Raw genomic sequence first — 11,947 nt, 5'->3', positions numbered from 1 at the left:
ACTCTGTTTTCTGACATGTATATTCTCTAAACGCGGAAAATGGGCTGGCTTTGAAATTGCTCATGTCTGTAACGATTTCAGAAAAGACAAAGGTTCATTGTATCCTGCCACGTTTTCAAACTGAAATAGAGTTGTGTAGACTCAAGTTGGTAATCAAAATACTTGAAATGTCGCCAACGGATGATTGTTTTTACAATGACAGTTTTGCACATTCTCTATTTGATGCTTTAAATATGGGCAATGACTGCGTGCATCCCGTATCAGATTGTATCAAATCAGACAGTTCAGATTGTAAGTACGCATTTACAATACAAGCTTATTATATAATCTGATGGACTGTATTATCTAAAGCCTGTACTTGTTCAAAATATTGTGTCCTGTTGCTAACTTGTCATATATTTATAATGTATTTTAAACACAAGTATTTAAAAGCAGTTTGAATGTTCTTGAAGGAAAATCATCATCAAAAAACCACAATCAACCATTTTTGGAGCCATTTACACTAGAAATCTTAGATACATTGAGAATACACTTGTTCCGAATCATTCAGCAAAAACAAAACGTAATCAAAAGCAAATTTACTTTGTGCACGGTTCATAAAGAAAACAATCGCACAAAGAACCACTTTGAATATGAGAATCTAGTTGGCTCTATAGTAACGCTGGTCAGATGCTTTGAACTAATTGGTAATACATACTTTATTCAAAAACAGTACAGATCTTCACTCAAGTGGTTAGTATATGATTCAAAATATGTTTATTGGCAAAAAATGTATACTGTTCATTCATCACGCACTATATATGCTTTATTTTGATTTTCAATAGGTACTACTCTGCAAGAAATTTTGTGAGCTCGTTGGCAGATTCAACCGATTTGGGCAAGTATAAAATTCACCAGCTTGTCATGTCTGAGCTAGGATCAGAATTCATTCTTCAAACTCGCAGGATGCTCATAATTGCATTAATTGCTGACGGAAAATTTCAAACTGCGTATGATCTTTGTAACGAGGGCATAGAAGAAGCTGCTGGTTGTCACTCAGTGCATTACCAGCTATTGTTTTCCCGGTTGCTGCTATTTACCTGTCAGCATATGAACAATCTTTCGTCCAGTATTTTATCTGCACACATAAATGCAACCATTGGATTCATCAATCAAGTTTCTCGTATTCCAACAAGCTTGCTGAATTATTTTTTGTCGGCTAGAGATATTGCAGATTTACAATGGAAGTCGCAGTATACGGACCATCATGGAGACATTGGCCACATAATAGTGGCATTTAACGAATCTCACAGTATGCTAAAAAACGTTCTTGGCGAATACCACATATTTGATGCTACAAAACTATACGATCCATTTCAGCAAGAGTATATATTAAGTGCATACAAAGCCTACGCGTCCCAACTAAGAGCAAATGAGATGGACGATGCTCGGCTTACGGAATGCATGCGAGAGGTAATCGGAATGTGCTTTAAACGTCCACTTCAACTACCCGTTTACATAAACATACAGCTAGCATTCGATCTAGGACAAACCTTTGCCAATATCAGACCTCGATATCGAAAAAATGCATTTTTATCAAATCTTTTGCTTAAAAACTCGGAGCATTTAATTACATATGTGCTTCATGAACTTTGCAATAGTGGTGGATATGAGTATAGGACACTACGTTCTTGTCTTTTATGTCTTCTTTCACTGAATTTGGAATCAGAATGTTCTTCTCCAAAAGCGTTGCAACTTCTATACCAATCTGCTCGTGTATATCGTATGAAACAGTCGCTTGAAGCAAAATCCGTTGAAAATTGCAGCATACCAGCTGAAGAATGTCCTTCTAATATTATTACTGAGCTACATGAAAGAAATTCTTCAAGTATTCCGCAAAACGAGCTGTTTGAATCATACGATCCGCTATACGTAGAGGACTCGCAGGTATTTGAGCGAAGTATTGGTAAAAAATATCCAGCATTGGATGTATACAGCTTGATTGATTATCGCTGCCATTTAGAATGTTGTCTTGCAGCTTCAAGAGATCGTAAAATTGGAACCATCAGGGATGAGTTTGAAAATAATTTGACTTGTAAGCTTCATAGCATTCATTTTTTGATGAATCAAAAGTTTTCATGGTACAAAAAGTTTTGTTTAGAATCACCAAGTGATTGGTCAATCAGCGATTATCAATCAAGTGGAACGGCTGTTTTAAGTTGGATTCCAGTCTCTTTCTATGAACATATCAATGATAAAATACTAAACCTGGTTGATCATTTCAGCTCTGTGACGGGGATAAGAGATTCGACACCAAGTGGCATATCATTATATAAGAGCGTGTTTTACTGCAATTTAGCATCACACCAGCCAATATGCTCCAAAACTGCATTAAAGCCAGTCAATATCAAAGATTCCTTAAAAAGCAATCCACTTTCGAATGAATCAGATCTCCCTGGAGAAAAGTACAGTGATTCACCAAGTCAAACACCACAACTCGCCGACCAAACCAAACAGTCTCTACCAAAAATATACTCAACCATTGTTCCCTACAGTCTACTAAGTAAAGGAGAGGAGTTTGCCAAAACCACCATGATGGTATTTGCTCAGTTTGAAATCACAGGCCAAGCTGAATTACGCGAAGAAGCCGAGTTTAAATGGAGAATACTCTTGGATTTACTGATTGTTGCATTCACTGGAGATGTACATTTTAAAAAGGTTTGAACATACAGAAACTATTAGATATGAGATGTTTGTTGGTTTGCAACTTTTTTTAAATTTTATATACTATGTTTTCTAGATCAACAGCTCATATCCATCATTGACCCAAGCAGCACTACTCTTTACTAGATCCTTGTTTGATCCACACCAATCTGTCGGATGTGGTTTAAAAGAAACTCCACAGCTACGGTTTTCTCCAAATCCATACAAAGCCTATTTGAATGGAGACTGTCTCTCGTCCAAATATCAATCCCTGGATTGTGAATCTTTGCAAAAAAACAACGACGACGAAATGGCAGTTTTTTCATGGATATTCCGTCATCTATCTATAAGTGCTTCTAACTACGATTCTTCAAATCAGAATGATTCTGTTTTATGACGATACCATTTTTATCGTATAACAAGTATATTTTAAATAGAAGTTAGGAAATAAATGATTTCAAGGTATATCCAAGCCTTGATATCATAATCCATACAGCTATTTTCAATATCAATTTTACAAGCTGCCTTTAGATGCATACTTGTGCTGTTTCTGATATAAATATCTGGATAGATGAACAATCCATATTGCAGTTGCAATGAGATGGTCGAGTTTGGAAAATTTAAATTGTTTTCGAGTTTCTGTTTCTTGACTGATTGCTGAATCGATTATTGGTAACTACTCAACTCTCGTTGTATCAAGTGTACTGGCTAAGATTGAGCATATTAGACGTGTGAAATGAGAGCAATCGAGAGACTCAAACGACCTATTCAGATCAAACCGACAAGATTACAACAGGCAACGCCGTGTGCATTGGAGATATCGACCATGTTCAATTGTTGGAGAGCCATGAGTGTGGATGCTAATGGATGTGCAGGAGCAGCAGCAGCATTGACGGTGTGCATGACTTCCAAGGTAGTTGATATGCATTGAATGGAACATGCTCAAACAGCTGTTTTATGGTCTGAATAATGAACCATTGCATTCATGTGCCGATGACATTGCAATGAAAGGCTTGGTCTGGTATAGACACTTTTGGTTAACATTCATGTATTATTTTAACAGGCTAAAGCACCAACAGCAGCTACTTCAACCACTACAGAGATCAATCAATGGCTGATTAAAAATAGCAAAAGAAAACATCTTTAATACATTAATTATATCATTGTGGGTTTATTGATATCCAGGAGTTTTGTGCATGAGTCAGGACATCACTTTGAATCTATTATAAGAGTGTGGTTGGATAATAGTTGAACTACAGCTGTGTAGTCAAGTATAGTCTGAATTGATCTTAGTATACTGGAGGCAGATCTGATCGACATACTGGACACTGTTTTGCAGAAATATTGAAATGAGTTATACTACAGATACACAATAACTAAATCACAACAATTTACCTCGAGTTTCACTTCCATCCATCTTTCTAAACATTCAGAATGGAACAAATGATTGCATGGTGTGACCATATATTTGAGTCGCTCAGTACTGAAGAATGGATGATCACTCGTTACAGTCGTGATCTCTGTAAAGCAAATTGCACAATGTCTATCTTCCAACTCAGTTCTTGATGACAGCGATTTGGAAAAGATCGAGACGATTCATTAGCACAGGATAAACGATCGAGATACTAGAAACCATAATATTCACCAAGAGATTGTCATGACCTAGCATGGTTGGGTCTAGTTATTATTTTAAATCCACAATGTACGTGAATGGAAATAAATCTTTATTTATATATGCATACCCAATGTTCCTGCAGATTGTCCAAATGCCACTCCAGACGATCCAGTGCTAGGTCTATGCAAAGCCCGTTTGGTTCGTATGGTGTTGATCTTGTTTGTCAGCTATCCAATCGTTCAATATAGGCAATGAGTATAACCGTAATGGTATCGTGTCTTGATGAATGATCATGCAGCGGAATCAACACAATGATCAAGAAACAATCAGCTCTTGTTACATACCTCGTTCAATGAATGCGATCCCTTGGTCAAGGCGGCCAATAGTGTCATGACCAATACATCATTGTAGTCCTACAAGTGGATGACGATTAGTTTAAACAAAATCAATCCTTTAAACAATAGTCTAAACAGAAACCAAGCAACTTACCACATTGAATTCATTGTCAAAATCATTTCCTTGAAGCGTTGGTAAACGATTACATAGACTTGAAATCTGTCGCAACAAAGTATGATTTTTTGGCAATACACCTGCAATGCATTCATTAGTATTGCATATGCCAATTTACTCGTTCATATTGCATATGCACAGTTTACCGTGTTCCACATCTTGCATGTATTGCACGAGTGCTTTCACACGAGACTGTAACATGCAAATGGCATTCTGCTGCCCAATGAGGTGAGTGGTTACTAACAGGTTTTTATAAAAATTAAATACCATCCGTCTCGTTCGTATCTAAAACCCAACACATTACATTTAGACTGGCCTTCCTCGCTGGTTTCATGGGCCACATGCTCAATGGCCAACAGCTCTTCGTCACTGGTTTCAATCTTGAATTTAGACTTGACAAATAAAGTATGTGGAACACCATCAACAATATCCACCAACGACTCGTAAAATGTGATGGGCAACTCTATGGCAGGAACATCCGATGGGATGAAATGCATTTGAAGAAAGAGCGGTGCATCATTGTGCTGGCACATCTATTATTCCACAATGGATCGGTTTAAAGCCAAGATGGGTCAATCTTGATGAATATTCATGTTTGGCCCATCACAGTCCAATGAGACTAAAGTACAGCGGATGGTGGTTACCTGTTGATGGATATAGATCTCAGACTGTGTTGGAGTCATGCCTGTCGAATACCATCCCAGAAAATCCATTGTTGGATAGACTTGCTTGTCTGATACAATCCAAGTAATGTCATTAGCCGATACAGTCCAGTCAGATCTTATGGATGGCTTGGCAAGCATCAGTGACAAGATATTGGCTGGATTCAAGACTTGCTATCCATCAGCACTTGAATACACTCACATTGATCTTGCTTGAAACTAAAATAAGACATATCCACAATAGTCTGGCCGTCCACCAGCGTACAGGGCAGTTCAAACGAGTTGAGGATCTCCACCTCACGACCGATTTGAATGCCAATCAGAGCTCCAATAACTATCATTGTTCAAGAGTCACATCAGTGCTGATACACTGCAAACATACGATACAGTCATGTCCAACCTTGATGCAATGCAATGCTGCTGTCTGTATTTTCAGTCTGCATCCTGATCCGAGTGTGCTGGTCCGATATATTCAAAATGACCAGTGGATGAAGAGTAATCGATAGTCCAGAAGATGAAGGAATACAAGCAACAACATTCTCACTCGAGTCTGTTCTAGTGCTGTTTTCTGGTATACCTGATCCAGTGCTATCTACTTCCATGCATTCCATCGTTGTAGATTTGCAGATTTGAAATGTAAAGGAAACCTCGTTCATTGGGATTTTAAAGTATTGCCTTGCGTATATTCATATGTGCTCCATCTCTAGAATCTTTAAACCCATTCGCAATATTCGACTGACCCTTACTGTTGACGTATAGTTTTTGGTTTAGATAAGCTTGCAATTTGCTATTGTCAAGCATCTACCAAATCAACTAGAATATCTTGCAGATCCAGTCATTGCACTTTAAATGGATTTCATAGTGCAGTTTTCTTTCAATCAGTAAAGCCATATAGCTCGACAAAGCAAAACAATGCAGTTTAGATGATTCACAACCTAAAAGACTTGAATGATATCAACAGAAACAAGTGTGCTGAAAAGATTAAAGATTGAACGCGTTTATATATATTCTTCATCGACCATACAATCATCATCGAATTCTTCAACACTATCGTTAATCATGCCATTATTGGTTAAAAACAGCATGCAAGTGTTACTCAACAAACCCTTGAAGACATACGGCGGAACAAGTAGTCTTGAACAATCGTTTGGCCCTATGCCATCACTCCTATATTCCGTCACTGCTTTTTGAAGAATATCCTTTAAAAACATGCGGACAGCCATCGCAACCAAAAGAATGGGCCGGGAGACTGGTTGTGTAGATGTGGTACTTTGAGATACATTCTCCACGTGCCAGTTGGAACTTGGTATCCGTCGCAAAACTGCCATAACCCATTGAATCTCGAGCGATTTCGCCTCCAATAAACTACCGGATGAAAATGATTCATCGGGTTGATTGCATAGAGAGTTTTTTGCAGTGTGATCCAATGAAAGTCTATTTTCATTTTTGCATATACTAGCATCTGAATTTTTTTATAATTATTAGCTTTATATATAATCTAAGCAGATATCATAGATTAAAGATAAACAGCCTACCAGAGCTAAAACGATCTCGCATTACATCAAATTTTGACATTGTTTGAAACAATGAATAAATAGGTTGGCTACAGTCAAGACAGTTTAATTTCCCACAGTAAAGACAGTATATCGGCTTGATAGAGTCTTTTTTTTCCACCAAAGGTGGTGGCGACATTTTTTGAGAACGAGGAAAACTCCGAATTGAACTAGGAGTATGTCCTAGCTGCCGACACCAAGCAACAACAGTTTGCAGTTTAACGGTAGTCAAACTATTCATCTCTATATATTGCTTGACCAATTTTGCACGTTGAAACTTGATCCATTACCAAAAAAATTTAAACAGAACAATCAATACAAAAAGTTAATATAACAGCACACGTTGTAAACAGTTGCACCATAAATATAATATACAACCTCGACAGATTTCCGTTTTCCCATACTCCAAGACATAAATGATTTAAAATCAGACGCAGTCGAGTAACTGTACGATGACTCTGAAATCATGTCTAAAAACATCAGTCACAGCACAAGGTTAAAGGTTGAAATGGCAAAATATTGCCAAGAAATTTAAACATACCTTTACGAATAATTGGATATCGCTTGCATCCAGCCTCAATTAGCTCAATGATTTCTGAAGAAAGGGTGGTTAGAGTATTACTATCAAATGCGGATGTCGACTCTGGGAGATTAACTGTGCGTTATATTATAAAACAAAAATGCACATGGAGAATTGTACTCCTGTCAGCATTCTATTATTTAAACAACTATTCAAGATCATCAATTCGAACTATATTACCTGCATTTGAAATTGCTGGCTCAGTAGCTGAAAGGTCGAATATATTAGATGGAGTTGCTTGAGAGTTTGAATTGCACTCTGGTCCAAATTCCAATGCATTAGTAGTTTGATCATGATCGGCAGTGATGTGTGTAGAATGTTTAAGTTTGGTGCTACGATGAATTTCAATCTCCAGTTTCCGCTCTCCTTTAGCTTTATTTTCACCCGAAAAGTGAAACTAATAGGTCATACAACAAAAAATTTGATTAGGATCTAGGTTTCTAATGAAGATACGAATAAATAGCACCAGCATATATTATATTTTACATTGAGCATATGGATAATATTGATTGGCTTATTGATTGGGTCCCAAAAATGGATCTGTAATCTCACTGGACACTCTCCCCATCCGCATCTAGAAACTTCAAATGGTGGTTGGGTGACATCAATGACATCATATGGGCGATAGTCTGGATGAAGAAAAAACCGAACTTTTCGAACCAAACAGCCAAAGTCTTTGCTGCCAACCTTTTGCAACAAATAGGTAAGTAAATAGTTGAGCGTTTAGAATACAAGTTAGACAGATTTAAACTGCGTCTTGACCCGTTTACAATACTTTACATTTGAAGAGCCTTTGATAAAGACTGTCCACTTGTACTGATCCTTATCTATTTTAAAGTGCTGGTCTTCTATAAATGGAAATTTCAAGGTAAGCATCTTGGAGTAGATTTAAAGTGAATTAAAACGCCTACCTTTTGCAACCAACTCGGCAGTGTTTCCAACAATAATCTCTTGTATGAGATGGTACCTTGACTCTTTGATGTGACTGGAAAAAAAGTCAAATATCGATAAACCAAACAAGAATTAAACGACATTTCAAACTTACCCTTTAAGATCGCTAGCTAACATAAAAAAACTGCCATTTTTGTCCACTTCCAAAGATGCATCACCCACATCTTGCATGTATACAGAGTTTTTGTCTGAATCTGATTTAGAACATGACTCGTAACGATTATCATCAAGCGTATCGCTATTTTCTGTATTGCTATGCGACAGATTTGGAGATATAACAATTGGAGCAATTTCGATTGATATTGGAGTTTCAAAATCGCTCCAGTCCACCGGTTCGTGATAAACTTTGATTTCAGGAGTCTGTGGTAAGTTTAAAGGTGAAGATGGTTGCTACATACAGCTGTCAGTAAGACATCAAAAAGCAAAAACCAATCTTACAGCCCACTCACTTGAAATCGCCTTTGCCTATAGAAAACACCAAATAGCTGTATCAGGATTTTATCAAAATGGTAAAATACAATGATCAAATAGGATGCAACTTACAGATAATGCTGACCAGAAATTTTAGTTGACATGGCTTTAATTGATGGTTGCTTGTATTCAGCCAGATGTGACGAATTCTATAATTTTGACTATAATAGAGTCAGCAAAATTACAAGATGGATATTTAATCATAACCAAACTTACTGAAATAGATGCAAATGCACATTAGCAAGGCAGTTGAATACATGTTATTACATAAAAAGCTTAAAACTGTCAAAAAAGCAAGACTGAAGATTGTATAAAATGAAATCTATTTTAGCAATCTACTATACAGACCAGCCATGCATATTGATTTAGACTCAGTCAACGCACCTTACTGCAGGACTATTATAACTATCTGAATCACCAGGTTCTGGAAAAGGATCGATAGAGGTTGAATGGGATTTGTAAAGACTGCGTGGATTGGCAGAGCCATGCTCACTAAAAGAACTAAAGAGTATTTCTTCAGTCAACAACAGCAGCTACACAACGACAGTATGCAGACAACACCTGGCGACGCAGAGTAAAATACATACACTGCATGATCTTTAGCTTCATATCCAGCTATTATGCCAGCTAGCCCAACTCGATCTAATGGATTTATTTAGTGGGACGACCTGTATAAATACCAACTCAACAACCATTCACACACCATATCCATTGGCTAGAAGATACTGCAAGGTTTCAAGAACGTATTCAGTTCGAGCAATTTCAGTGCGGATTGCAGTGATTTCTTGACGACGAACAAGCAGCTCAACATCAAACTGCCGACAAATGGCATCTGCAGCCAATTGATAAGACTCGCTTGAGGGATTGGCTGAATCAGAAGAATCGCTTGCAGTGGTGAAGCAGTCATCAGGAATAGAGTCTTCCAAAGACTGCATTGGAGTGTTTTCAGGTCGAAGCCAAAGGCAAGCTGATATTAAATCTTCACAAATTCACAAAACAAGACTCTTGCCATCATAGTGCAAGTCAAGGTTTTTAGACTATATTCATCATATTCACGTAGAAACAATGCATCTTTGAATACTTTGAGATTGTACTGTGTTGAATAGGAAATGACTAGTTTGTATGATATGAACTTGTTCAGGTTGATTTCTACCCAACACAACGAATACTTTATTCACTGCAATCCATTGTTTTAATGCTGTCAGCAAAACTCTACTCTGTATTCTCAGATATGTCTGCGTTCTAGTTTAAAACAAGGAATGAAACCATGACAATCAAGAGTTTAAAACACTGTTCAATAGATTGACTTTATAAAATTAATTCTTCAGAATTATTTGGAAAATTAAACCCAACCTTTCCCGACTATCAAGTTTTCTGCTTGCTGCAGTCATGCCACTTTCTCGGTCATCATCTCCTGACGCTTCCGATCCTTTGCTTGAACCTCTACCAAATCACATAATCACCAACGATGGTCTTCATACACATTTTCAAAAACTACATAGAGATATTGAAATACCATCAGACAATCCCAGTCAAAGTAGAGTAGATTCTTCTTCAGTTTGTATGGATCCAATCGCCATTCAGCAAGTTTCTAGTAAAACAGTGGGTAAAGAACAGGTGCAAACCCACTGTGCTAGGTATCCTGAATCCCATCTGAATAATACAGCACCCTCTGCCTCTGTTCTCAACACTCGTGATGGGTCTTTATCTGACAACCAGGGTCGATTGCTCTCAGTTGAAGTTGTCGACGATTTTGAAACAGACGATGATGTGTCGCCCCACTCTAGATACTATGGTAACCAAGCCGCTATGAGTATTGCATCAACAAGAATGCAAACTAGACATAACTCTTACTTTGGAAATACAAATCACGATTCTTCCCATGTCAATAGCAGCCCTTTAAACACTAATCCTGAACACACATCGTATTGGCAGCGCTTATGGACACGCATCAACACTCGTAGATCTTCTAGAAACACACGCAGTTACCAGCAACTACAAGGCGGCTCACCACCGCATCAGCATAGGCAATCTGATGCTATAGAGAATAATACAGACAGTCAAGTAAGTCTGGACACAATACACAGTTTCCTGGGCGAATCTATTATTATTTCAATGCTGTCATGTTGCTGTCTGGTAAGTTGGGCTTTGTCATTTTCGTATGCAATGTATCAGCATCAAATATGTGATGAAATTCAAAATATTAACATCTTACTATAGTGCAGCTTACCTATGGGTTTACTTGCAGTTTACTACGCGGCAAATGTAGGCCTTGTGTTGCAATACTATGTCTAATATTTAAACTTTAATCTGGCATACAAAGAATGACACTGACAGTTGAATTATCTTGTATAATTACTAATATACTATGATATACAGGTAGATGCACTAATTCTAAGAGGAAAGTCGGGCATGGCTTTGCATTATTCATGTATAGCCAAAAAACTTGTATATATTACAGCAGCAATCACGTTGGTCATGTATATACTGTTCTTTTTTGTTCTTATGCAATTACTTATACCGCTTTAATAAATATACTATTTTTTTGAGCTCATACTGTAATAAAAAATCATGCAGTGTCTCATGTTGCGAGTGATTTATAAATCAATATACAGTCGTATTCACATACAATCAATCACGACACAAATGTCGATATACATAATACACAGCCAATACCATGTTATGATTGGTGTCGGTTTACTGTACAACACTGTATTATTCTGACAAAGTCGATTGGTTATTATGCGTGCTCATTTTTGTATAAACCAACTGGACGAGTGTTTACATATTCATGACACATTCATGACATATTCATGACACTTGACCAATCCGCGACTCTGCATTCAGTCAATCCAGACATTACAAGTAAACACTGTTCGACATGCAAACACCTCGTTGCATTCCAAAATGCACAATCTGTTGA

General features: G+C 37.4%; 4 protein-coding genes across 4 annotated transcripts in view; 2 read left to right on the top strand and 2 right to left on the bottom strand.

Moving 5' to 3' along the window:
- Positions 1-3,079, top strand: part of BATDEDRAFT_25181 (uncharacterized protein) — a gene marked incomplete at both ends in the record, with an annotated part of 10,553 nt that extends 7,474 nt beyond the window's left edge. Inside the window, 4 exons of the mRNA XM_006678985.1 lie at positions 82-291; positions 423-732; positions 825-2,697; positions 2,780-3,079. Of these exons, the coding sequence (XP_006679048.1) occupies positions 82-291; positions 423-732; positions 825-2,697; positions 2,780-3,079 (2,693 nt within the window). The remainder of the gene's footprint in view (positions 1-81; positions 292-422; positions 733-824; positions 2,698-2,779) is intronic.
- A 1,544-nt stretch (positions 3,080-4,623) lies between these two features.
- BATDEDRAFT_11562 (uncharacterized protein) lies at positions 4,624-6,071 on the bottom strand (the record flags this gene model as incomplete). The annotated part of the gene is made up of 7 exons (XM_006678808.1): positions 4,624-4,710; positions 4,787-4,887; positions 4,954-5,046; positions 5,112-5,340; positions 5,452-5,531; positions 5,672-5,803; positions 5,870-6,071. The coding sequence occupies 7 exons, from the start codon at positions 6,069-6,071 to the stop codon at positions 4,624-4,626; spliced, it is 924 nt and encodes a 307-aa protein (XP_006678871.1).
- Positions 6,072-6,670: 599 nt separating this feature from the next.
- On the bottom strand, positions 6,671-9,959 carry BATDEDRAFT_25179 (uncharacterized protein; the record flags this gene model as incomplete). The annotated part of the gene is made up of 14 exons (XM_006678984.1): positions 6,671-6,903; positions 7,005-7,299; positions 7,365-7,492; positions 7,564-7,677; positions 7,783-7,999; positions 8,089-8,289; positions 8,383-8,450; positions 8,514-8,587; positions 8,648-8,943; positions 9,003-9,018; positions 9,097-9,173; positions 9,414-9,525; positions 9,612-9,666; positions 9,728-9,959. 14 exons carry the CDS (start codon positions 9,957-9,959, stop codon positions 6,671-6,673), a joined length of 2,118 nt encoding a protein of 705 aa, XP_006679047.1.
- Positions 9,960-10,413: 454 nt separating this feature from the next.
- On the top strand, positions 10,414-11,553 carry BATDEDRAFT_88728 (uncharacterized protein; the record flags this gene model as incomplete). The annotated part of the gene is made up of 3 exons (XM_006679248.1): positions 10,414-11,088; positions 11,245-11,289; positions 11,404-11,553. The coding sequence occupies 3 exons, from the start codon at positions 10,414-10,416 to the stop codon at positions 11,551-11,553; spliced, it is 870 nt and encodes a 289-aa protein (XP_006679311.1).
- Positions 11,554-11,947: the final 394 nt, after the last annotated feature.

Source organism: Batrachochytrium dendrobatidis, assembly GCF_000203795.2.
Source record: "Batrachochytrium dendrobatidis JAM81 unplaced genomic scaffold BATDEscaffold_6, whole genome shotgun sequence".
Taxonomy (NCBI): domain Eukaryota; kingdom Fungi; phylum Chytridiomycota; class Chytridiomycetes; order Rhizophydiales; genus Batrachochytrium; species Batrachochytrium dendrobatidis.
Note: the sequence above shows the minus strand (reverse complement) of the source record. Positions and strands in the feature narration are given on the sequence as shown.